This window comes from Pongo abelii, chromosome 2 (assembly GCF_028885655.2).
Source record: "Pongo abelii isolate AG06213 chromosome 2, NHGRI_mPonAbe1-v2.0_pri, whole genome shotgun sequence".
NCBI lineage: Eukaryota > Metazoa > Chordata > Mammalia > Primates > Hominidae > Pongo > Pongo abelii.
This window is the reverse complement of record NC_085928.1, coordinates 209488818-209516021: the sequence shown is the minus strand read 5'-3', so window position 1 is coordinate 209516021 and position 27204 is coordinate 209488818. Positions and strand designations below refer to the sequence as shown.

The following is a 27204-nucleotide window of genomic DNA, read 5'->3' as shown; positions in this document are numbered from 1 at the left end:
TCAGCTTCTAACAATTGTGTCGTCCGCGTGTCATGGATTTTCTCTTTCTCATACTGGGCCAGGAATTGGTCTATTAAATAGAATCCTTCATGAATATGCAAATAACTGAGGGGAATATAGTATCTCTGTACCCTGAGAGCATCACCCAACTCTGTACCCTGAGAGCATCACCCAACAACCACATCCCTCCTTGGGAGAATCCCCTAGAGCACAGCTCCTCACCATGGACTGGACCTGGAGCATCCTCTTCCTGGTGGCAGCAGCAACAGGTAAGGGGCTCCCCAGTCCCAGGGCTGAGGCAGAAACCAGGCCACTCAAGTGAGACTTTACCCACTCCTGTGTCCACTCCACAGGTACCTACTCCCAGGTGCAGTTGGTGCAGTCTGGTCATGAGGTGAAGCAGCCTGGGGCCTCAGTGAAGGTCTCCTGCAAGGATTCTGGTTACAGTTTCACCACCTATGGTATGAATTGGGTGCAACAGGCCCCTGAACAAGGGCTTGAGTGGATGGGATGGTTCAACATCGACACTGGGAACCCAACATATGCCCAGGGCTTCACAGGACGGTTTGTCTTCTCCATGGACACCTCTGTCAGCACAGCATACCTGCAGATCAGCAGCCTAAAGGCTGAGGACACGGCCATGTATTACTGTGCGAGATACACCATGTGGAAACCCACATCCTGAGAGTGTCAGAAACCCTGATCGGGGAGGCAGCTGTGCTGAGCTGAGGCAGTGATGCAGCAGTTTCCTTAACTTCCATCTTATCTCATTTTGCATCGACATCCACCTTTATATTATCCAAGAATATGGGATAGACAGGTGCTCCTAAGAGATCCTTAACTTGCTCATTTTAATGGGTTTTCCAGAGGACGTGACAAGCCACTTTGTTAGCAAAGCATCCCAAAGCCATGCCCTGCTCCAGACACATGTGATCCCATTTCCTGCTCTTTGCTTAACTGACAAGCTCTCATCAGTGCATCTGGGCTAATTTCACATCAGGTAGAAGAATGTGTTCTAAAGGAAAGCTAATTTTGTAATAGCAATTCCTGCTTAATAACCTTCAGCTTCATTGTTTTTGTGTAATCTATCAACAAATTATGTTAGTTCAAGGTTCTCAGTGGGAGTTTCTAATAAATAGAAGGGATGTATAGAAATTCCCCTAATTAAAACAATTGTGAACACAATCTTGGTATTCAGCTGCGTCTCCACACTTCCTACCATTCACCACAAAGTAATTCTCACTTCTGGAAGCTGGGTTCATTTTCAAATCAGTTTTTTTTTTCATTTTAATATCTCAAGATTATTATATGTGACTATCTTAGCAGAAATTGAATTTTGGGAACTTGAACTAACCAACTGAAAATAAATTCACAACTAAATAACAAGATGCCAGAATATAATTGGCTCCAGGCTTTGTTAATTCAGCAGTTTATCTACCTAGGCATTATATTTACACATCTTCATGCTACTTTTACAGTCAACTCCCATTATGTAAGACATGGTCATGCACCATGTCTTACATATGGCAAGATATCTACGATGGATATTCAGAACTACGATAAACATTGGATGCATCCAGGTTTGTCTGAACTCACTGAGATTATTACACTCAGCTGCTGTTTCAATGTATCTGAAGGTGTAAATGACAATTCGAATGACTTGGGTGTGTGGATGGTTTTACATGAGTCTTTAAGGGTAGAACAATATTGACCCTATTCCAAAATCTGTTGATCCATGATCACATTCATCTCCCAGAACAGGTCCTTCAACACATTCCCTACCTGGATGAAGAGGACTCTGGGCTTGGTGAGGGGAGGCCACAGGTAGAGAATTGAGTTCTCAGAGGGCACAGCCAGTATCCTCCTCCCAGGGCGAGCCCGAAAGACTGTGGCCTCCCTCATCCCTTTTCGTCTTTCCATACAAAGGCACCACCCACATGCAACTCCTCATTTAAGCGCCCACAGGAAACCACCACACATTTCCTTAAATTCAGCGTTCTGCTTACATGAGAAATGCTTTCTGAGAGTCATAGGCCTCGTGTGCAAGAACGTGAAAGGCCTGTGGTTCTTCCTCCCCCTGGTGGCAACTCCCAGATGTGAGTGTCTCTAGGATGCAGATATGAAGATATGGGAGGCTGCATCTGATCCCAGGGCTCACTGTGGGTCTCTCTGTTCACAGGGGTCCTGTCCCAGGTGCAGCTGCAGGAGTGGGGCCCAGGACTGGTGAAGCCTTCGGAGACCCTGTCCCTCACCTGCGCTGTCTCTGATGACTCCATCAGCAGTGGAAACTGGTGGATCTGAGTCTGCCAGCCCTCAGGGAAGGGGCTGGAATGCATTGGGTACATTTATTATAGTGGGAGCAGCTACTACACCCCGTCCCTCAGGAGTTGAGTCACCGTGTCAGTAGACACGTCCAAAAACCAGTTTTCCCTGAAGCTGAGCTCTGTGACCGCCGCTGACACAGCCGTGTATTACTGTGCGAGAGACACAGTGAGGGGACGTGAGTGTGAGCTCAGACACAAACATCCCTGCAAGGAGGCGGATGGGGCGGGCGCAGGTGCCGCTCAGGACCAGCAGGGGGCGCGCGGGGCCCACAGAGCAGGAGGCCGGGTCAGGAGCAGGTGCAGGGAGGGCGGGGCTTCCTCATCAGCTCAGGGGTCTGCCTCCTCGCCAGCACCTCAGCTGTCTCCAGGGCTGCTCTTTCTTTATTATCTGTGGTTCTGCTTCCTCACGTCCTTCTGGCAGGAAAGAAAGGAGGACGACAGGCCTTGTGCGGTGGCGTATGCCTGTAATCCCCGCACTCTGGGAGGCCGAGGCGGGTGGATCACCTGAGATCCGGAGTTCGAGACCAGCCTGACCAACATGGAGAAACCCCGTCTCTACTAAAAATACAAAATTAGCCAGGCGTGGTGGCGCATGCCTGTAATCCCAGCTACTCCGGAAGCTGAAGCAGAAGAATGGCTTGAACCTGGGGGGCGGAGGTTGCTGTGAGCCGAGATCGCGCCATTGCACTCCAGCCTGGGTAACAAGAGCAAAACTCCGTCTAAAAAAAAAAAAAAAAAAGGAAGAAGACAAATTTTCCTCTTACAGTCGAAGTATCACCAATACTAGGAACTTTCCTACAAGTTCCTGAATGGCCCATTTTTTCCTTCTTGATTAAAAAAAGTTCTAATGCTTCTCACCAATTTGTGTTGTCAATTGATTTGTGTCGTCAATTGAATTGTGCCCTCTTAGAAATTCATATGCTGAAATCTTAAATCCAGTGGATCTATATTGGAATTTTAAGTATATAATTAAGGTTAAATGTGGTCATACGTGTGAGACCCTAAAGCAATAGACGTGTTGTCTTTATAAGAAGAGGAAGAGACACCAGAGACCTCTCACCTTCCACGTGCACGCAGAGAAGAGGCCATGTGGAGACACAGTGGACTAGAAGGTGGCCCTGTGCAAGCCAGGAAGAAGCTGCACCAAGAACCAGCCCTGCCAGCACCGTGATCTTGGACATTCAGACTGCAGAACTGTAAGAAGATCAGTATTTGTTGTTTATGCCACCCACTCCTGTTGTCTTCTTGTGAAGACCCACACAGACTAATACTACATAACTCTGTTAGCTTTGTCTCCTAGAAGGAGAAGCAGCCCCCTGAGTCTGGGCACATCTCTCAGATTTCCATATAAAGTAGGCAAAACTAGTAACTCTCATAAAAAAATGTGTCATGGCCCTGTTGGCCATTGTTTTTCTTTTTTATTTCTTTTTTTTTTTTTTTTTCTTTGAGACAGTCTCGCTCTGTCACCAGGCTGAAGTGCAGTGGCGCGATCTCGGCTCACTACAACCTCCACCTCCAGGATTCAAGTGATTCTCCTTCTTCAGCCTCCCGAGTACCTGGGACTACAGGCGCCTGCCACCAACCCTGGCTAATTTTTTGTATTTTTAGTAGAGATGGGGTTTCACCATGTTAGCAAGGATGGTCTCGATCTCCTGACCTCGTGATCCTCCCGCCTCACCTCCCAAAGTGCTGGGATTACAGGTGTGAGCCACCACTGGCCATTTTTGCGGAAAGGTCTCTGAAACAAACCCTGGTGTCTGTGCCACAAAAGTTGTCTTTTATCTTTTATTTGGACATAACAAATGGACAGTGAGTACCAGCTGGATGGAGACTGACCACTGACCGTCTTCTGCTATCTCCTAAGTATGTCAAAGAAAATCACACAGACATCACTGTTTTTCTTCAACCTCCTCGAATGAACTATAGAAATGATCCCTGAAAGTATAGTCTATTCCTTCAACTTTCTAAATTTGCACTGAATCTCTTCCTAAATGAGGAGCTACATGGGGTCTGAGCTTTATTCCCTTCTTTCCAGTTTTCCCCAAGTACAAAGGGCAGAATAGACTTTCAGTGAAATTTGGCTGACAATGCACCCAACACCACATCACTTTCTAAAACCCATATCCTGCATCCATCCTTCTCTGGACACCTCTCATCGGGCTACCCAGGAATGGCCAGAAGCTGGCATCAGCTTCTGGGCTGAGGCCACAAGTTATATACACATGTGATTTCAGTTACACAGACTCTACTGCAGGACCACACCTGTGTTCTGAGGAGCTCAGGCACCTGCTGATCTCAGTCATTCTCTAACAAATTACACACCTCTTATTAATAAAGGTCCAGATGGCCCCATCAGCTGCGCAGCAGTGGAGTAAAGCTCATGGGTAGGTCCGTCAGGTGGAAGTCAGACAATGGGATGGGTAGGCTGGTCACCTCTATTGTCACTGAGGTTCCCAGTGGATTTTAACAGAATAAAACAATATTAACAACAAAGGGGCAGAAAGAAAGACTGGATCTTGAAGGTATTTAAGGTCCAGGAATTTTGTTTGGGGGGCTAGAGAAAGACACTTTTAAATGGAAAGCCCTAAAGCACATACAGCAGCTGACAGAGTAGCCACTGTGCACGACGGCTGAGGAGATGGATGGTAGGGTCCGTTCCCCCAAGATGTGCCTGCGTGTGTGATGGTTGGACTCCTCATGCATATGAAAATAAGAGCTGGACTCAGGTAGAAACCAGGGCCATACCCCATAGGAAAGGAAGAAAAAAACAGATGGGCACCCCTGGAGAGGGCTCATTAGATTAGGTAGGTTTGAGATGAAAATTACTTCCATAGATTTTAATGTTCTAAGCTAAATATGAATCTCTTCAATAAAGTGAGAATTAACAGGAGAATGGAGCTAGGAGTTGAGAGAGGAAACAAATAATGAGAGAGCAGACAGCAAATCCACAAAAAAACTGTCACATGAGAGAGGCCAGAATGGAGCTGGTGCAGCTACTTCACTATTCTGCAGACCTAGTTGACCATGTGGGGAAGAGGCTTGAACAAACGGGGACGTTCTCCCACCTTCCGAATCAGCCTCCTTCTTATGCTTGAGTAGTAATCATAGTTCTGAGGGTGACCTTCCAAATTTTCCTGTCCGTACCTCTTCCCCCAGGGGTACAGTGTCTTTTCCCAACCACAATGGTTTCTCTCCAGTGTCCTCAGCTTCTCCTCCATTGTACTTACCCTGCAGATTAAGGATTTCTTCTAGATGGAGTTTCCTGGGAATCCTCTGTTTTCTTTTGTTTCTGTTGACTCCACCACACCCCATAGGATGCAGGTTTTATTGGATTTCCCCTGGAGATAGTGGAGGTGAATCCAGGCGTTCAACAGTCCTTGCTGTTCTCTTCCTGTCAGCACCACAGAACAGCAGATAAGGGAGTTGACTGTGAATTTTTCAAATTCCTGGGAAAAGCCTGAAAGGACTAGTAGATTCACACTCTAACACCATTAGCACATGTATCCAAAAAAAAAAAAAAAAAAAAAAACCTCACTAAATATTTCCAGGTTAGCCTATTCCTCTCTCAATGCCATCCAGTGGCACCTGCCCTGGGTTCACTAACATGTGGGCCCCAGTCCTCTCTGCAGGCGTCTGTCTCCTCAGATTTCAGTCTTCTTGTTTTCTCTGTGAAACCAACTCACATATGTTACAGGTTTTTCTTCTTCCTTTATTCATAGTTTTTCAGGTTTGTTGTTAATGAGGACAGAATAAGATCATAATTTCCTCATTTTTCACATTCCCAAACTGAGTAGATTTCTATATAAAAGCCAGAAACTAAGAGATCAAATCAAATATCCATATCCATTACAGGTGAATGTTAAACAATTCGACATAAGATTATGAAGTAAAGTACAATGCAGCATTAGAATCAAGGCATCCTCATTCACATAAAATCATGGCTACATTCACAAATAACTGTGCTGAGTGGAAGTAGCTAAAGAATTAAGAGTGCACTTCATAAACTTCTATTTGTATAAACTGTAGAAGGTAAAACTATTCTAAAGTAACAGAAGAAAATTTGGTGAGAATTGGACGTTGAAAGTAGTGGGGTGTTGAGATGAAATTACAGAGAAGTGACAGAAAGATTTAGGGGTTAGCTTAATTGTACACAACTTAATTGAAACCCTCATTAAAGGGTTGCACACATACATTAACATTTTCCAAATTGGGCAGTATATATTTGAATTAATTATTTGTTAATTTTGTTCTTAAAAAAGCAGTAACAAAGAAATAAATGAATGTGTTTGTTGAGGAGGAGCAAAAAATAGATGGCTACTGACACTGACTCTTGAAAGTACACATGCATGAACACTGGTTCTCTCTATATACATTTCAGGTAAACAACAGAATACACTAAAAGAAAACAGAGATATCCTGGCAGGGGTGGAATCCTGCAAACCTCACTAGGCATGTCCCACACTGCCCTGGAGTTGTCTCAGGGGAGCAGTCTCCTCTAGTGGTCAGAGGCACAGGCATGGATAATGGGGCTAATTCTGTCCAGCTGTGTGATCTTGACCATATTGTACAGCCACTCTCTTCTGTGTGTAATTTATATTCCTTAAAATGTAACATTGACACTTGCATTAAATGTCTTCTGCAAATATGTAAAAATGAAATAAGATGATGACTGCTAAATGATTATCAAGGTATGATCACATAATATAAAATGATATTTTCCTGAGTGATAAGATGACTACCATCCCCCAGGGCACTTTATCTGCTCTGGGTCCTGCCCCTCCTCAGGATTCCCATCCCAGAGCTTGCTATACAGTAGGAGACATGCAAATAGGTTTCTCCCTCTGTTGATGAAAACCAGCCCAGTCCTGACCTTGTAGGTTTGGGAGAGAAGCCCCAGCCCTGGGATTCCCAGGGGTTTCCGTTTGGTGATGAGGACTAAGGACAGAGGATTCACCATGGAGTTTGGGCTGAGTTGGGTTTCACAGTTGTTATTTTGAAAGATAGAGAGATAGAGTATGAGTGAATATATTTGAGAGAAACAGTGGATATGTCAGGCAGTTTCTCACCCGGATCTCTATGAGTTTGCAGGTGTCCAGTGTGAGGTACAGCTGGTGGTCTGGAGAGGACCCAAGACAACCTGGAGGGTCCCTCAGACTCTCCTGTGCAGCCTCTGGATTAACCTTCAGTAGCTATTGAATGAGCTCGGTTTCCCAGGCTCGAGGGAAGGGGCTGGATTGAGTAGTAGATATATAGTATGATGGAAGTCAAATATGCTTTGCACAATCTGTGACGAGCAGATTCACCGTCTCCAAAGAAAGTGCCAAAACTCACTGTATTTGCAGATGAACAGTCTGAGAGCAGAGGGCACGGCCATGTATTACCGTATATGAGGCACCAGGTAAGAAGATATCAGTGTGAACACAGACACAGAACTTCCTGCAATGATAAGGGAGGAGGCCAGGCTAAAGGGAGCTCTCAGAACCCAGAGAAAACAGGGGCAGCTCTAGGGCAGGTGCAGACGGTCGTCATGGGCTACTTTCCTTCAGGGTCTGTGGCTTCCTCTGCATCCAACAGTTCCCCTGGGAGCCTCTCGACATTTATGTTTCTGTGCCCATCCCTGAGGTCTCTGGATTAGAAAAGTTTATTTTAAGAAGTGGAAACATTCTCATTTGTCCCAAAGGCAGATGTAAGTAATGGAGGCATAAAAATGCACAGGAAGCCAGGGAGGCTGTAGACACTGCCACCCCAGAATGTCAATCTCACCACTAGTGCTGGAGAAGAGTGGGAGTTTGATGGAGCTTTCCTAACTACTCTGGGTCCAAGCTAAGTCCAGCGAGGCCATTGGTGCCTCCCAGAGCTCAGTTGTTCATCAGGAATCTCCCATGTGTCCTAGCAGCAGCCATGCCTCGGTACCTCCGCTGTGCACAGCCATTGTCTAGGAGGAGCTCCCAGGATGGGTGTCTTTGTCACACACCAAGTGATGGGTGTTAGAGTGCAGTTCAGCAGCTGGCTGCCTAGTCTTTTGGGCTCCCTGATGTTGAAGAGATGGGAGGTGCATTCTCAGGGCCAGCACACTGTTCATGAATTTGTATATAAAAACCATGATTTTACTTCATTTTCTCAGATGACGTAGATAATTAAGAACAAAGTCTGGTCCGGACGCGGTGGCTGATGCCTGTAATCCCAGCACTTTGGGAGGCCAAGGCGGGCGGATCACCTGAGGTCGGGAGCTCGAGACCAGCCTGACCACTATGGAGAAATCCATGTCTACTAACAACACAAAATTAGCCAGGCATGGTGGCATATGCCTGTAATCCCAGCTACTGGGGAGGCTGAGGCAGGAGAATTGCTTGAACCTGGGAGGTGAAGGTTGTGGTGAGCCAAGATCACACCATTACACTCCAGCCTGGGCAACAAGAGTGAGACTCCATCAAAAAGAAAAAAAAAAGGAACAGACTTCGCAAAATAATTTTCAACTTTATCCCAAATTCATTGTTTCTTAATTCTGTGCAGCATCCGGACATATTATTGCCTTCCTCATGATGAATTGTTCCATTTAAACTGAGATCAGTTTTTTCTCATATTCTTTGGTTTCTGTCCAAGAACAGAGATCTTGATTACAGTAAGGTTGGTTCTTTCATCATACTAACCCTCACCTCCCCCAGAGAAAGAGCAGACTGTCCTCACTCTGAGTCTGAGGGAAGATCTGTTCCTGTATAACTCAGAGCCTAAAGAGACCCCCAGGTGCAGCTTCAGTGAGTCACACATTTCTCCATGTGGGTGACCTCCACTGCCAGTGATTGCTGCTCAGGTCTAATTGTGGGTTAATAATTAGGACACCCTTCAGGTTGTCACATCCCAATCCTATTCTGAACATCACTGTTATCATAGACAGAGATATTTCAATGCCCATTCTACTGATATAAGTTTCTCTTTATAATTTGGTTCCAACTATGGAGAAAAACGTGACCCTATATTTGTCTGAATCTAACCTCAGAATCTGCTGCATTGCTCTAGGAGATTCACAAATTGAGCACAAGTGAGCTGTTTATTCTCATAAAAATGTATGTATTTGAGAATTTCAATGTATTGCCCAGAACCTGTGCATGCCAACAACTGTGTTTCTCAGCGCACTCTTGGCCTGGTGAAGCCCTCACAGACCCTCTCCCTCACTTGTGCTGTGTCTGTGTTCCCCATGATAATGAGGTCTTCCTGCTGAAGCTGGATCCATCAGCCCCCCTCTGGGAGGGAATGGAGTGGATCGGGTGCATAGGTCGTGAAGGGAGCACACGTTACCACCCGCTCCTCAAGAGTCTAGTCACCATCCCCAGATCCATGTCCAAAAAAACAGTTCTTCCTACAGCTGAGCTGCATGAGCAACAAGCACATAGCCATGTATTTTTAAGCCAAAGACACAGTGAGGGAATCACAGTGTGAGCTCACACCCAAACCTCCCTGTGGGGGTGCATAGGACAGAAGGGGTTGCTCAGGTCCCCAGGGGGCTTTCAGGACACCAGGGGGCACTCAAGACCATTGTAGAAGCACTCAGGTCAGCCGAGGGCTCTCAGGAATCATTGAGGAAAATCAGGACACCAGAGGGTGCTCGGTACAGCAGGGGGCTCAGGACCATTGTGAGGACTCAGAAAGAGCAGGTTCAAGGCTCAGCCTTAGGGCAGGTGAAGCCGGAATGAAAAGGGGCTGGATGAGGGGTTTCGTGTCACCATCATATTTCACCACTAGACACCCTCCACTACATCTGTTCTAACGCATGTGAGTGTTTGCATGATTAGAAAATGATATTTTGGGGCCAGGTGCGGTGACTCATGCCTGTAATCCCAGCACTTTGGGAGGCTGAGGCGGGCAGACCACCTGAGGTCAGGAGTTCAAGACTAGCCTGGCCAACATGGTGAAACTCCGTTTCTACTAAAAATACAAAAATTAGCCAGGCCCAGTGGCACAAGCCTGTAATCCCAGATACTCGGGAGGCTGACGCAGGAGAATCGCTTGAACCTGGGAGGCAGAGGTTGCGTTGAGCCAAGATCGCACCACTGCACTCCAGCCTGGGCGACAGAGCAAGACTTCATTTAAAAAGAAGAGAGAAAAAAAGAAAATGATATTTATATCAATACATAACCATAGCTAGGTGTGTCAAGTTGTCCTCTCCATCTATGTCAGCCTTGTCCATAAGGACTAATTCTCTGTAATTTCTTGAGGACCTCATAAATTGTGGTAAATTATGTAACATTCCTCTTTTCTCTGCCTTCCTTCCTCCCTTCTCTCTCTCACACAGAAACTGACATACACCCACCCCACAACACACATAAATCTATACTTTTTATTACCTGATGTATTTAATAAACTTGATTAATGTGCAGCTTTTCAAGCTTAGTTGCTTATGTTGTTGTAAGAATAAGAACCATGTGTTTCCCAGCTGTGTACCTCTCTAAGCTGAGTAGCATCAGCTTATAATACCCAGAATGAAAAACAACTCAAATGTCAATCATCAGCTTAATTGGTAAAGACATTGTGGAAAAGTCATCCATTGGCATATTACCCACTACTACAATCAATTAATGTTGGATACTGTCAACAGCATGGCAAAATTCACGAGTACTTCTCAGAAGTAAAATGAGCCAAACAAATAAAAGTACTTACATAAGATACAACTTTTATAAATTTTATAAAATGAAAAGTAATCTAAACTTACATAAAAATTGGTAGTTCACTGTGAATACTGTAGGAAAAGGGAAGGTCTAGGAAGGAGAAATTACAGAACAAGAGAAAATTTTAAGGAAATTGACTTGTTATCTACGTTCATAATGTTTATGTTTGGGACAATATTAGTAAAATTGAACACTTAATAAAGATTTTTTTTAAGTTAACCTAATTAAAAATAGCACTAATTATAACATGTATAATTTGGTAGAAAAGGAGTTAGACAGAAACAAATAAAATACATGAAATGTCAGAGACACCTGAAATACACAGTAATGAGCCCTAGGCATCTCTGTATTTTTAGAGAAACATTAGAATACAGCAAAATAATGGACTAATTCTATGACATTAAGAAAGTTTATCAAACCCACCAGTCATGTTGTATTAGTTCATTTTCACACTCCTATAAAGAACTACATGAGACTGGGTAGTTTACAAAAAATGAGGTTTAGTTGACTCACAGTTCTGCACAGCTGGGGAAGCCACAGGAAACTTACAATCATGGTGGAAGGTGAAGGGGAAGCAAGGCACTTCTCACATGGCAGCAGGTGAGAGAGAGAGAGAGAGAGAAATGACATACACTTTTAAACCCTCAGGTCTTGTGAGAACTCACTATCATGAGAACGGCATGGGGAAACTGCCCCCATGATCCAATCACCTCTCACTTGGTCCCTCCCTTGACATGAGATTACAATTTGAGATGATATTTAGGTGGGGACACAAAGCCAATGCATACCATATATCCAGCTCAGTCCTGGAGTTGTTTCAGGGATCCAGTGTGTCCTGTTGATAGAAACCGTGACACCGAGCTCACACCATCAGTAGTATTTGACACCATGCAAAGTCAAGAGATCTCAACCGAGATTTAGTGTGGATGTTATGTCTGATGAAGTCGTACACTCAGAACAAGTGAATATGGAAAGGTTTATTATCTGCACTGTAGAGGTGTCTGCTGAGAGCAGGGCAGTTCTCTCAGGAACGTCTAAAATGGCTTGGTAGAGGAGGAATGGAGACTGACTCAGGATTTTTATAATGGTTTGGTGGTGGAGGCAGAGTGAGGCTTCCCACTCACAGAAAGGGGTTTATAGGGTTTGAAACTCCCACTGGCATCACATGAAGAAGCTCCTGTGATTGCAAACTAGATTCACCTTGTTTGACAAAAGAGGAGGTGATAGATGAGTGAGACTTAAGTCCTCAGCAGTCATGCATCAAAAAATAGTGTGACAACTTATTCTATGTAGCAAGAATAAAAATAATGAATAAGCAAAAAGATAAGGGTTCAATACGGGTGGACAACATGGAGGTCTACAGGAATGCAATGACTTTATAAATATAAGCAAAGAATATTGAGAAAAAGGAGGAGGGGTTGGGGAATTAGACAGGGGTCCTGGTCTAATGTCTTGGGTAGAAGCTCTTCACAACAAAGGACTATCAGCTTATTCTACAGGTCTTAGGCCAGCTACCTGCTTAAAAACATCCAAAACGCCAGAGAATCTATAAGGATGCTCAGTTTAATATCTCCTATTTCAGTAGCTTTACAGTTGTGTGGAATTCTTTATTGATTCTTTTTTATTTGTTTTTAGAGACAGGCTCTCACCCTGTTACACAGTTTAAAGAACAGTTGTATGATCAAAGCTCACTGTAATTTTGAACCCCTGACTCACATAATCTTCCCATCTTAGCTTCCTGAGTATCTAGAAGTAGAGGAGAACGCCACCCTTCACCTGCTTATTCTTTAAAATATTTTTTCAGAGAAATAGCGTCTGTTTATGTTTCTCAGGTTGGCTTCCATTGCCTGGTCTCATGGGATTTCCCTCATTTTTTTTTTTTTTTTTGCTTCTGAAAGTGGTGTGATTATAGCGATGATCCACTGCATCTGGCCTGAATTTATTCTTTAGTTGTAAAACGTGAACCCAATAATTAACTGCCTGAATATTTTCTGCAGCGAGTTAGTTAAAAGTATCTGATAAGATTCCTTCCAATATGATTCAAGAGCAGTATTTTCTGCTGATGTTCCTTCCAATTTCCTTGCTGAAGATCACAAGAGTCTGTGGAAAAGATGTAATAAAAAGGCACCTCAAAGTCTTCATGATTGGAGTGGATATCACACAGGAATCACTTTCAGTATTTTGTAACACATGCATACAATAGGACAAAGATGATCTCTGGGGGTAAACTCTATAAACATATGGGCCTTTTAGCTGCCAAGTCATAGGGTAATAACTGATGCACCCTGAGGAGTGGACCATGATTCCATAGTGCTAGTGGGAGAAGCTTTGGCCAAGGGAGTTTTACATTTCATTAAAGATTTGATCATTTTTATGTAGAGAGACCATTTTTAAAACATTCCTAGAAGATTGTGAGTAGGATTCATTCTGTCTTATATGAACAATGATAATGATCTCCATGGTTAGATAATATTATAAACTAGAATGAGCTAGAGTGTTTGGTGTATTTAATCACTTTTTTTAGCTTCCATTAGCATTTGGATTAAATGAAAATCATAACCAACAGTCTCTCAGACCACAGTGCAATCAAATTAGAACTCAGAATTAAGAAACTCATTCAAAACCGCACAACTACATGGAAACCGAACAACCTGCTTCTGAATGACTACTGGGTAAATAATGAAATTAAGGCAGAAATAAATAAGTTCTTTGAAACCAATGAGAACAAAGACAGAACATACCAGAATCTTTGGGACACAGCTAAAGCAGTGTTTAGAGGGAAACTTATAGCACTAAATGCTCACAAGAGAAAGCAAGAAAGATCTGAAATCGACACCCTAACATCACAATTAATAGAACTAGAGAAGCAAGAGCAAACAAATTCAAAAACTAGCAGAAGACAAGAAATAACTAAGATCAGGGGAGAACTGAAGGAGATAGAGACAGGAAAAACCCTTCAAAAATCAATGAATCCAGGAGTTAGTTTTTTGAAAAGATCAACAAAATAGACCGCTAGCCAGACTAATAAAGAAGAAATGAGAGAAGAATCAAATAGACACAATAAAAAAATGATAAAGAGGATATCACCACTGATCCCACAGAAATACAAACTACCATCAGGGAATACTATAAACACCTCTAGGCATATAAACTAGAAAATCTAGAAGAAATGGATAAATTTCTGGACACATACACCCTCCCAAGACTAAACCAGGAAGAAGTGGAATCCCTGAATAGATGAATAACAAGTTCTGAAATTAAGCCAGTAATTAATGATAGCCTACCAACGAAGAAAAGACCACGACCAGGCAGATTCACAGCCAAATTCTACCAGGGGTACAAAGAGGAGCTGGTACCGTTCCTCCTGAAACTATTCCGAACAGTAGAAAAAGAGGGACTCCTCCCTAACTCATTTTCTGAGGCCAGCATCATCCTGATACCAAAACCTGTCAGAGACACAACAAAAAAAGAAAATTTCAGGCCAATATCCCCGAAGAACATCGATGCAAAAATCCTCAATAAAATACTGGCAAACCGAATCCAGAAGCACATTAAAAAGCTCATCCACCACGATCAAGTTGGCTTCATCCCTGGGATACAATGGTAGTTCGACACATGCAAAACAATAAACATAATCCATCACGTAAACAGAACCAGTGACAAAAACCACATGATTATCTCAATAGATGCAGAAAACACCTTTGATAAAATTCAACACTGCTTCATGCTAAAAACTCTGAATAAACCAGGTACTGATGGAAAGTATCTCAAAATAATAAGAGCTATTTATGACAAATCCACAGCCAATATCATACTGAACAGTCAAAAGCTGGAAGCATTCCCTTTGAAAACCAGCACAAGACAAGGATACCCTCTCTCACCACTCCTATTCAACATAGTATTGGAAGAGAAAGAAATAAAGGGTACTCAAAATAGGAAAAGAGGAAGTCAAATTGTCTCTGTTTGCAGATGACATGATTTTACATTTAGAAAACCCCATTGTCTCAGCCTGAAAACTACTTAAGCTGATAAGCAACTCCAAAATCAATGTGCAAAAATCACAAGCATTCCTATAAACCAATAATAGACAAAAAGAGAGCCAAATCATGAGTGAACTCCCATTCATAATTGCTACAAAGAGAATAAAATTCCTGGGAATACAACTTACAAGGGATGTGAAGAACCTCTTCAAGGAGAACTACAAACCACTGCTCAACGAAATAAGAGAGGACTCAAACAAATGGAAAAACATTCCATGCTCATGAATAGGAAGAATCAATTTTGCAAAAATGGGCATACGGCCCAAAGTAATTTATAGATTCAATGCTATTCCCATCAAGCTACCATTGACTTCCTTCACAGAATTAGGAAAACTACTTTAAATTTCATATGGGATCAAAAAAGAGCCTGTATAGCCAAGACAATCCTAAGCAAAAAGAACAAAGCTGGAGGCATCACGCTACCTGACTTCAAACTATACTACAAGGCTACAGTAACCAAAACAGCATGGTACTTGTACCAAAACAGATATATAGACCAATAGAACAGAACAGAGGCCTCAGAAATAACATCACAGATCTACAACAATCTGATCTTTGAAAAACCTGACAAAAACAGCAATGGGGAAATGATTCCCTATTTTATAAACAGTGCTGGGAAAACTGGCTAGCCATATGTAGAAAGTTAAAACTGGATCCCTTCCTTAGACCTTATACAAAAATTAACTCAAGATAGATTAAACACTTAAACGTAAGACCTAAAACCATAAAAACCCTAGAAGAAAACCTAGGCAATACCATTCAGGACATAGGCATGGGCAAAGACTTCATGACTAAAACACCAAAGGCAATGGCAACAAAAGCCAAAATTGATAAATGGGATCTAATTAAACTAAGGAGCTTCTGCACAGCAAAAGAAACTACTATCAGAGTGAACAGGCAACCTACAGAATGGGAGAATGCTTGTGCAATCTATCCATCTGACAAAAAGGCTAATATCCAGAATGTACAAAGAACTTAAATTTACAAGGAAAAGACAATCCCATCAAAAAGTGGGCAAAACATATGAACACTCGCTTCTCAAAAGAAGACACATGAAAAGAAAAGCTCATCATTACTGGTCATTAGAGGAATGCAAATCAAAACCACTGAGATACCAACTCACACCAGTTAGAATGGCCATCATTAAAATGTCAGGAAACAACAGATGCTGGAGAGGATGTGGAGAAATAGGAACGCTTTTATGCTGTTGGTGGGAGTGTAAATTGGTTCAACTATTGTGGAAGACAGTGTGGCGATTCCTCAAGGATCAAGAACCAGAAATTCCATTTGACCCAGCAATTCCATTACTGGGTATATCAGCAAAGGATTATAAATCATTCTACTGTGTCTTATGTGACACATGAACACATACGATGATTGCAGCACTGTTCATCATCGCAATGACTTGGAACCAACCCATATGCCCATCAGTGATAGACTGGATAAAGAAAATGTGGAAAATATACACCATGGAATACTCTGCAGCCGTAAAAAAGGATGAGTTCATGTCCTTTTCAGGGACATGGATGAAGCTGGAAACCATCATTCTCAGCAAACTAACACAAGAACAGAAAACCAAACATCGCATGTTCTCACTCATAAGTGGGAGTTGAACAATGAAAACACATGGACACAGGGAGGGGAACAACACACACTGGAGCCTGTCAGGGGGTGGGGAAGCTAGGGGAGGGATAGCATTAGGAGAAATACCAAATGTAGATGATGGGCTGATGAGTGCAGCAAACCACCATGGCACATATATACCTATTAACAAACCTGTACATTCTGCACATGTATCCCAAAACTTAAAGTATAATAAAAAATAGTAACTCAAAAAATTATATTAATCAGTTCTCTAGTAGGTAGAAATTCATCTGGGAGTTTCTTCCCCTGTTGTCCATTTTGATAGGGTTTCCAGAAGACGTAAGAACCCTCTCTGTTAAAAATATTCCTAAGTTGTACACCATCTAGAAACATATATACTTAATTATAATTTTTAATTTATTAAAAAGCTTTAATAAGTGCAATGTTTTCTGCCTTCTGAGTTGATTTCATAACACATAGAGGGATATATCCTGAATGAAAGTTTGTACTAGTAATACAAATTAATGGTTAATAATCTCTACTTTTATTATTGAGGTATTACCCACCAATATATAATCTTAAATCATTGCTCTCAATGGGACTCTTACCTAAATAACATACAAAATATTTTCCTGATCTTGACACAAAATAGATATGAACACATTCTTAGTATTCAGCCATGTCTAGTGTCTATCACATTATGAACCACATGCTAACTTTGATTTACTTGGGACTTGTTCCAATTTCAAACTAGTTATTTTTTATCTTCATGCAGCTAGATTATTATGTGTGAGTATTTTATCAGAGAGTGATACAGATATTTTAAACAAGTAATTGTGTGTTTCAGAACTCTTCTTGGGTTCTGAGACAAGAAATGCCATTACTACCTGGCAGATTGAGACAACTTTGAACAATGTCAGAGGAATCATCTCTAATTGCTTCTAAATTTCAGTTTTATCAATTCTTATGCTTTCTGAATTATTTTTGATTTTAGTTATTAAAGGATTCTTTTTCTCTTAATCTAGCTAAGAATTTGTCTTTTTTTAAGAAAAAACTCTTAGTTTTGTTGATTTTTCTATTGCTTGTAAAGTCTTTTTTCACTTATTTCATTTACTCTAAAGCCTCATAAACACATTGGTGACATGTAGACAGAGAACTTGATTGTGAATGCCATGTTTTTGTTAGACTCAGCTGATCATGTCAGGAAGCCTCCTGAGGGTTTTAGGAACTGACTGTGGCTCCCACCACTGGACAAGGATGAGAAGCTCCATGCTGAGGATGGGAGGACATGCAGGGCAGTGTGAGGGGAGGAGGGTTGCTGGCACGTCCAGCATTGCTTCCCCTGGCAGCACCACTCATGTCTTTCCTCACTCAGAGATTCAGTCATTTCTTCCCAGGTGGAAAAATCAGTTAACTTTATCTTTGATATATGGATGGGAGCCCAAGATAGAAGCTTGTCAGTCATTGTTTCTGTGCCTGCTGCCTTGGGAATGTCTGAATTTCTTATGCTGTCCTGGGTCTATACCCCAGTGGCTCCCCTACTCCATGGCACCCGCCTGTGCCTGTGCCTGGCCCCTGATCACAACCTCCGCGAAACATCTGGTTGGGCTCAGGAAGAACCCCCCTTGCCTTGTTTTCCTGCTGCCCCTGGTCCACATTCTTGTCCATCCACAGGCTCTCAGCAGCGCTTTCCATCTGCACTGACCCTACATGGGTTCATATCTTGTCCACCACTTCCTCTCTCTTTTCTTCTGCATCTTGCCTTTTATTCCAGTAGCCTGTTTCCATCTCACCTGGACTTATGTACAGGAAAGTGTTTACTGCGCAGGCTTGGGTTGTGCAAACCCTGAAGATTACTGAAAAAGTGCTTTCTCAAGCCAGGTCCGTATTCAGCTCCTGGGAGATGATATCTGCTTTTTTGGCAAACTCCTCCTGCAAATATTTTTAAACCATTTTATTAAGGTAAGGATTACATCTATAAGACTATACATTATTTAACATACTTAATTCATTGAGTTAAGTATGCAAAGTTATCATCACCATCAAGGTCATAACCATAGCAATCACTTCCAAAACATTCCTTTTTATTCTTTTTATTCTTAGTATTATGATTATTATTATTAGTTGAAATGTGTTTTTGTTTGTGTGTCTCTGTCTCTGTGTGTGTAGCCTGGGTGCAACTGCGCTAGCTGTTTCCATAATGACTTATGGGGAATGCCTATTATTGCTGAAGGGGCCGGCGTCTGAGCACTGGAGGTCAGTTATACAGGTGTCACACACATCTGTGATGGGCCCCAATAAACAGCGCTGGGCACCAGCACTCAAGTGAGCTTCCCTGGTGGACAATGCTTCACACGTATTGTCATGCATCACTACTGGGAGAATTCAGGTCAAGAGACTCCTCAAGGAAAGAACACTTGGGAGCTTGTGCCTGGATTCTCAGGGCCTTCCTGCTGGTTCCTTTGCTCATTTTAATTCATATTAATTTGCTATAATAAAGCTGCACCCATGAGAATAACAGCTTGTCTTGAGTCCTTTATTTCTATTGATTGTGGGGCCTGAGGATGGTCTTGGGACACTCAACACAATTACATCAGAGGTGTAAATTGCTAGAAAGACCCTGACTACTGACACATCTCTAGAGCATTGTTTATAATGTCAAAGGATGAGAAATTGTGGGATAAAAGACATTCAGTGCCTGGATGGCTACAGAATCACATGGCATAAGATGATGTGTGCACTCCAATAAGGAGCAGGAAGTGAAAGTAATCCATGGAATTTAGAAACGACAGACACAGCTCCCTAGGAGTTGTTCCCTGAATAAGAACAAGTAAAAATAACGAAGAACAACCTGAATATGCAACTCATATCTGTGATAGCTAAAATAATAGTAAAAAGATGCATATCCAGCCCTGAAGTGTGCCCTGTGAGCCAAGGCTGCTAGACTCCCATTCACCACCAAAGGGTACAGTTGTCCAGAAACAACACACAACACAGAAGAGCTACACAGATGGTAGCCCAGGGTTTGGGCTGGGGAGGGGAATCCACTAGACAACTAGAACAGGGAGGATAGTGTGGAAAGTGGCATCATTTTGTAATATGAATGATATCATTAATAGATATCATCAGATCATGAACAACGTTAGCCAATGGACTAGGAGACTGATGATGTAGCAGATTCTCTTTGGCTTCATGTGCTGCAGAAGGGAGGAGTATGTTTGGGAGGATGCTGGACCCACAGCTCACAACAGACACATCACAGATGGCTCTAGCTGATCCCAACCTCAAGTAGGATGCTTCTGATGGGACAGCTTTCCTCGTGCACTGGATCCTGATCATGTAAAGTTTATCTACTCTGAGAATGAGACTGCCTTTTCTCTCTTTAAAATGCAAAGTGGGCTCTCCAGATGAGGAGCCCAGTGCTGCACATGGAAGCCATGGTGCTATGTGTTTATGTTGATACTGACGGTCATTGCTTAGCATGCACCTTATCCAGGTCCTGCTGCTGTGTGTTTCTGTCAATGCTGCTGGACATTGCTTCACATGCACCTTACCTAGGTCATGGCCTGTGCTGTGATAAAGAGAAGTCCTTTTGCTTCTGCACCCCAGGTACAATTCCTGTGAGCAATCTGGCAAATATTTTAGAAACTGTGTAGTTTGTGTTGCCTTGGCTTTTCATTTGGATCTTTTAGATGATAAGGAAATGAGAGTGGTTCACAAGAAAATGGGGCAGACATAGGGGATAGTTAAGGGCCTCCTCCAAGCAATGTGAATATCATAAAATAAATGTTAAAAAATGAAAGAACTAAACAAGAAGGTGCTGGGGTTGACACAAAGGACTTAAAACAGAACTACCAGGAGTTGGGTGCAGCAATGGCAATCTCTTCAGTTCCATCAGCAATTCAGAGACCTAAACAAATATTCCCTATTTATGTTGAATTGGCAGACTGTAGAAATCTAGAAGACAAAATGATCAGGAAAAATGTGTGATTTGGCATGGGTGAAGGTCTGGCAAGTTAATCAAGTTGAGGACTGTTGAAGCCCTAGGGTGGTCCTGCCTTTGCTGGGTACCCAGACCATAATCACACTCATGGGAAATTGCCAGCAAGTAGAAAGTAGGTTGTTTGTTTTTTTTTTTTTTTGTAGTTCTTATTATCAGGCATATGCGCATTTGAATTTTGTCTTCAAAGCATTTCCTGGTTCTATTTCTCATTTTTTAAAACACACATGATTTCATCTAGATTTACCACCTTCACAGGGTCACAGAGAAGAGTGGGAAGAAGGGAGGCCCTGGTTTGGGTCTTGTAGGACCATGGACAAGAGTGGGGAGGGAGAAGAGGTGGTTGTAAGAAATTATTAAGACCTTATTCTGCCCCTCCCAAGAGGCTCAGGCCAGCCTTTTTTCTGCAGTTGCGGTTTTGGGTTATAAACCTTGTAGACTCTTCCCTTCAGGCCAGGGCGGCAACTATGCAAATTCAAATGGGGGCCTCCCCACTTAAACCCAGGGCTCTCCTCCACAGTGAGTCTCTTTCACCACTCAGCTGGGATCGCAGGGCTTTCTTTCTGTCCTCCTCCAGGATGGGGTCAACCGTCATCCTTTCCCTCGTCCTGGCTGTTCTCCAAGGTCAGTCCTGCCCAGGGTTTGAGGTCACAGAGAAAAATGGGCAGAAGGGAGCCCCTGATGCAAATTTTGTGTCTGCCACACAGGTGTCTTTGCTGAGGTGCAGCTGGTGCAGTCTGCAGCAGAGGTGAAAAGGCCCGGGGAGTCTCTGAGGATCTCCTGTAAGACTTCTGGATACAGCTTTACCAGCTACTAGATCCACTGGGTGTGCCAGGTGCCCGGGAAAGAACTGGAGTGGATAGGGGGCATCTATCCTGGGAACTCTGATACCAGATACAGCCCGTCCTTCCAAGGCCATGTCACCATCTCAGCCGACAGCTCTATCAGCACCACCTACCTGCAGTGGAGCAGCCTGAAGGCCTCGGACACCGCCATGTATTATTGTGTGAGACAGACCATCTAAAACCTTCCATGGTGCAGGTGCAGAGTGAGCTGCCAGACACACCCTCCCCAGGGATCTCTCTATTCATCTGGGGAGGAAACACTGGCTGTTTGTGTCCTCAGGAGTGAGAACCAGAGAACAACATGGGAGGGTTCCCAACCCCTAAGGCAAATGGATGGGAGACCTGACCATGGGAGGTGGATTCTCTGAGGGGGCTCTTGTGTGTTCTACAAGGTTTTTCGTGGTGTATATTACATGGTTAACATCAAAAGGCTGCCTAATAGGCACCTCTTCAATATGATAGTCTTTTAATTAGTGAAAATTTTACACAGTTCATCATTGCTTGCTTGCCTTCCTCCCTCCTATCCGCTCTTACTCCCTCCTTCTTTTATTTTCTACTTACTTTTCCAAAATCATTTAATCCCTTTTTGTACTATTAATAGGTTATCTTGTTTTTGTTGTTATTTTCCTTTTAACAATATGCACTGAATAATTCATCTTTGTGCCATTTCGTAAGTATTTTGATATAACAAAGACTTCCTTCATAAATAGATTTCCTGTGAGTAATCTTGCAAATATTTTAGAACCTGTTTGGTTAAGGATAAATTAAAATAAATAGATAAATTTTTAAAGACATACAACCTATCAAAACTGAACCACTAAGAAATAAAAAATCTGGGCTGGCCGTGGTTGCTCATGTGTGTATTCTCAGCACTTTGGGAGGCCGATGTGGGTGCATCACCTCAGGTCAGGAGTTCAAGATCAGCCTGGCCAACATGGCAAAACCCTGTCTCTACTAAAAATACATAGATTAGCTGGGTGTGGCGGTGTTCATCCGCAGTCCCATAGTCCCAGCTACTCGGGAGGCTGAGGTAGGAGAATGACTTGACCCTGGGAGGCAGAGGTTGCAGAAAGCCAAAATCGAGCCACTGCACTCCAGACTGAGCAACAGAGTGACTCCAATTAAAAAAAATCTGAAGAGACCAATGAGTAAAGAGATCGAGCCAGTGATTTTTCGAACATCTCTAATCAAAGAAAAGTCAAGAACTTCATGGCTTCACTACTGAATTTTATCAAAAATTAAAAAAAAACCTAGAATCTGTACTCAAATTTCCAACAAAATAAAGAGAAAAATATATCCAAGCTTATTTTGGAAGGCCCTATTTCCAAAGCAAGGAAAAGACACTACAAGTAAATAAAATTACAGGCCAATATCCCTGATTATCATAGTTTCAAAAACTCTCAAGAGTGATGAGATGACAAACAAAATTAAACAGCAGATTAACAATAGAATTCACCATTATCAGGTGTCCCCCATACCCAGAGAGGCTGCTGCTTGCCCTGCACAAGGATACTCAGAGCAGAAACCCACCTGGCCCAGCCCTCACCTTGCTTTATGCAGCCACCTGCCCTGGCAGCTTAATACAAAGGGCAGCATCTTTTGGGAGATACATGGCCACATCCACTGCCTGAGAATCCACAGTAGCCGCTATTCCTGGGCAACATAAGCCAAGCAAAAACCCCACTGTTAATACTGTAGCTGGTGCTCTTTTGAAAGCACCACCTCCAAGCAGGAGGCCAATAAACAGTCCATCACGGTATCGCCTGGTAGACTATCACTGCACCCAGAAAGGAGAAAATGACTGTGTGATCTCAGCTATGACCAGTGCCTGCACCACTCTGGATGACCAGGAGGTCCTGAGTCTGTCCACGTGACCAGTTTATTACTGCTATAACCAGCATTCAAGAAAGCCAGCACACAAAGTATACCAATACCTAAGGAATTTCACAGTCTCCATCACTCCCCCGCCACTTCCATCAGACCTAGTTCACTGCTCACTGCTGAAAAATTTGAGGACACATCACACCACCAGATCCCTTACATACATTCCCCAACACCAGGTTGAAGTGTGTCAACTTCACTGGGCGGCTAGACCTTGAGAAGCAACAACACTCACAGTAGTATGGCTCCCAGGTTCTCCTACTCCTAGGGGAAGGGAGTGCACCACATTGAGGGAACACCCTATGGGACAAGAGAATCTGGATGGCAGGCCTTGAACATCAGATCCCTCCATTGGTGGGAAACTTCTTTTAGCAGAGGCACAGTTACACTGCTGAGCTCAGCAGAGAAAGTCTTCAGCTCTGTCTCAACAGTCAGATATCCCTGGTGCATGTGAAAAACTTGAAGAAGAGGAAGTCTTTCCCCCTTGTACACCACTGCAGGCACACTTGGGGTCTCTCCCACAAGAGTTCAGCACGGGGGCAACTATAGACAGCATTTCTGGAACACATCATGTTGACTGCATCCCCCAGAAAGAGCACTCTCCAGGTTCAGGTTTTCACCAGACACAGTCACAATTCCTCTGTATTTAACACTTCAACATTTGTACAGAGGAAAAGACATGCCTGTCTGATCTGAATAGCTGGAATCCTGGGATAGGAGAGTGTCTTAGAGGTGCATAACTTTCCTACAGACCTGGCAAGGGAGCTGAGGTGGCTCCAACCCTTCCCCCAGATAAGACCTCAGTGTGACTCACTAAAAGCTCCTCCAGCCACCTCTGTCAAGGCTGGGACTTCATTTATCACCTGATTTAGCCACAGCTGGTTTCTATCCAGGGACAAGCCCCCTACTGGTCTGAAGCCTGAACCATCAAACCAGCAAATAAATCACTGGGGGAAAATAAATAAATACGTGCATGCCACAGAGGAATGAACTAAGGTTTAATAGACCTCAACCATTCTAACCCCATAGAAGATAGTGAACTTGCTCACATACTAAGCAGATTTCTACTGCAATCAACACATAGGAAAGCCATCATGCAAAGATTCTCCATAACCACGGAACTCTTACGGAGTCTTCACCCCTCTAAGGACCAAAAATCAAATTAGGAGTAATTAATTATAACCATTAAAGTCTCATTCTTAAGGGAAAAAATAAATTTAAAAACAAACAAAATAAACAGTTAAAACAAACATAATTTCAATAATAATTAGAAGAAATAGTCTACCAAAATAAGAGGAAATTAGAAAAATAACTCAAGTAATATGACAAAACAGGGTGCTATAACTTCCCAAAAAGGTCACACTAGTCTCCAGCAATAAACTCTAACCAAAATGAAGTCTTTAAAATACCAGATAAGAAATTCAGAATGTTGATTATTAAGCTACTCAAGAAGATATAATAAGAAGGTGAAAATCATCATAAACAAATGTATAAAAGCAGTTCAGAATATAAATACAAATTTTTAGAGAGAGATAGATATCATAAAGAGAAACCAATCAGAACTTCTGAAAATAGAAGACAAAATGCAGGGAAATAGTAAGGGAATTACAAAATGCCATGGAAAGTTTTAAAAATAGACTAGAAAAAAGTAGAAGAAAAAATATAACAATAGACTAGAAAAAGTATAAAATAAAAAGTTGAAGTAAAAAAATTAGATGAAAAAAAGAAGAATAAAGTAGAAATAAGAAGAAAAAAGAAAAAGAAAAAAGACTAGAGAATTTTTGAAATGATCAAATCAGAGAAAAATAAATTTAGAAAGAACCAAAAGAAGTAAACACAGTCTCCAGGAAATATGGGATTATGTAAAATGACCAAACCTCAGCATAATTAGTGTTCTTGAAGAAGAAAAAAAAACAATATGTTTGGAAAACTTATTTGAGGGAAAAATTGAGAAATACTTTCCTGGCCTGCCTAGAGACCTAGATATCCAAATCCAAGAAGTTCAAAGAACTCCTGGGAAATGTATTGCAAAACTGCCTTCACCAAGCTTATAGTCATCAGGCTGCCAAAAGTCAACATGAAGGAAATAATTCTAAGAGCAGTAATATGAAACAAAACAAAAACCCATCTCAGCAGAAACTTCACCAGCCTGATGGATTAAGCTTCTATCTTCAAATTCCTTAAACAGAACAACTTTCAATCAAGAATTTTGTATCCTGCCAAACTGTTTGATAAATGAAAAAGAAGTAAAGTCATTTTCAGAATCACCAGTGCTGAGGGAATTCGTCACTACCAAACCAGCAGTACAAGAAATGCTAAAAGGAGTTGTAAACCTTGAAACAAAAGCCTAATAAGCACATAAAGGGAACCTCTTAAGAGCTTGAAACTCACAGGCCTATAAAACAATAACACAGTGAAAAAAAAAAAACTAGGTAAGAATTAACATGGCAAAGAGAACAGTAACTCATATCTAAATATTCACATTGAATGTAAATGGCCTAAATGCTTCATATAAAAGATACACAATGGCAGAATAGATTAAAAAATCACAATGGAAATATCTGATGTCTTTAAAAGGCTCCCCTAACACACAAAGATTTACATAAACTCAAGGTAAAAGGGTGGAAGAAGGTATTTCACAAAAATGGAAACCAAGAGTGAGCAGGAGTAGCTATTTTGATATAAGACAAAATAGATTTCAAAGCAACAACAGTAAAAAAAAAGACATAGATGATCACTATACAATTATAAAAGGATCAGTTCAACAAGAAAATATTACAATTCTAAATTTATAGGCACCAAACACCGGAGGAACTAGATTCATAAAACAAGTACTATTAGAGATTAAAAAAAATGAGAGCAAAACAATCAGAGTGGGAGACTTTAATACAATCATGAAAGCACTAGACAGATCTTCGAGACTGAAAGTCAACAGAGAAAAATTGCACTTAAATAACTCACTGAAACAAATGGATGTAGCAGATGTGTACAGAACATTCTGTCCAAGATCTGCAGAACAAACATTCTTGTAATCAGTACATGCAACATTCTACAAGATAGAACATATAATAGGTCACAAAACAAGTCTCAATGAATTTTTAAAACAATGAAATCGTATCAAGTATCTTCTCAGACCACAGGAGAATAAAACTAAAAATGAACTCTCAAAGAAACCCTTACAACTGAACAAATACATAGAAATTAAGAAATCTGCTCCTGAGTAATATCTGGGTTAACAATGGCATAAAGATGAAAATTTAAAAATTATCTTAATTAAATGGTAACAAGTTATTGAAAACTCAAGAATACAGCAAAAGCAGTGGTAAGAGGAAAGTTTATAGTGCCTACTGCCTACATGAAAAAGCCAGAAAGAACACAAGTTGTCAACCTAATGTTGACGCGAGAAAAAAGAAAAAATTAAAGAAAGAAAATATAAATTTAAAAAGAGAAAGAAACAAGCTGCCTGTGTTAGGCTGACTCATGTCAAAGGCAGTAACAGGCAAAGGTTCAATAACGTTATCTAAGGGCCAGAGCTCAGAGGAATGGGCTCTGAAGACTCTCCCAGCACTCCCTCAACATAAGGATGAAAAGAGGTAAGTTTTCCTACCTCTCCTTTAGTGTAAGTGAACTTCCCTGTCGAATCTCATCCCTCTGCTATGTAAACTATGCCTTGCCTCTTGCTCTGCACGTTTTAAGAGTTTCTGTTTTTCCTATAGTTAATGATTGTAGGTTCCTGCTTCTTCATCTAAGCAGTACAGCCTGAGCAGGTCGGGCTTGTAGCCAGCTACATGCCATGGCGGGGGTCGTAGGATGAGTCTTTGTGAGACTCCTTTGAACTAAGCAGATAATGACCATCTGGGCTGCATA

General features: G+C 42.0%; 2 pseudogenes and 1 gene segment (V, D, J or C); all 3 read left to right on the top strand.

Moving 5' to 3' along the window:
* The first annotated feature begins 223 nt into the window (after positions 1–223).
* Positions 224–685, top strand: LOC134761135 (probable non-functional immunoglobulin heavy variable 7-81). The segment is given in 2 exon segments: positions 224–269; positions 354–685. Coding segments are annotated over 2 exon segments (378 nt in total).
* An 855-nt stretch (positions 686–1540) lies between these two features.
* On the top strand, positions 1541–4409 carry LOC129050968 (immunoglobulin heavy variable 4-28-like; annotated as a pseudogene).
* A 16780-nt stretch (positions 4410–21189) lies between these two features.
* On the top strand, positions 21190–21635 carry LOC129047360 (immunoglobulin heavy variable 5-51-like; annotated as a pseudogene).
* The last annotated feature ends 5569 nt before the right edge of the window (positions 21636–27204 follow it).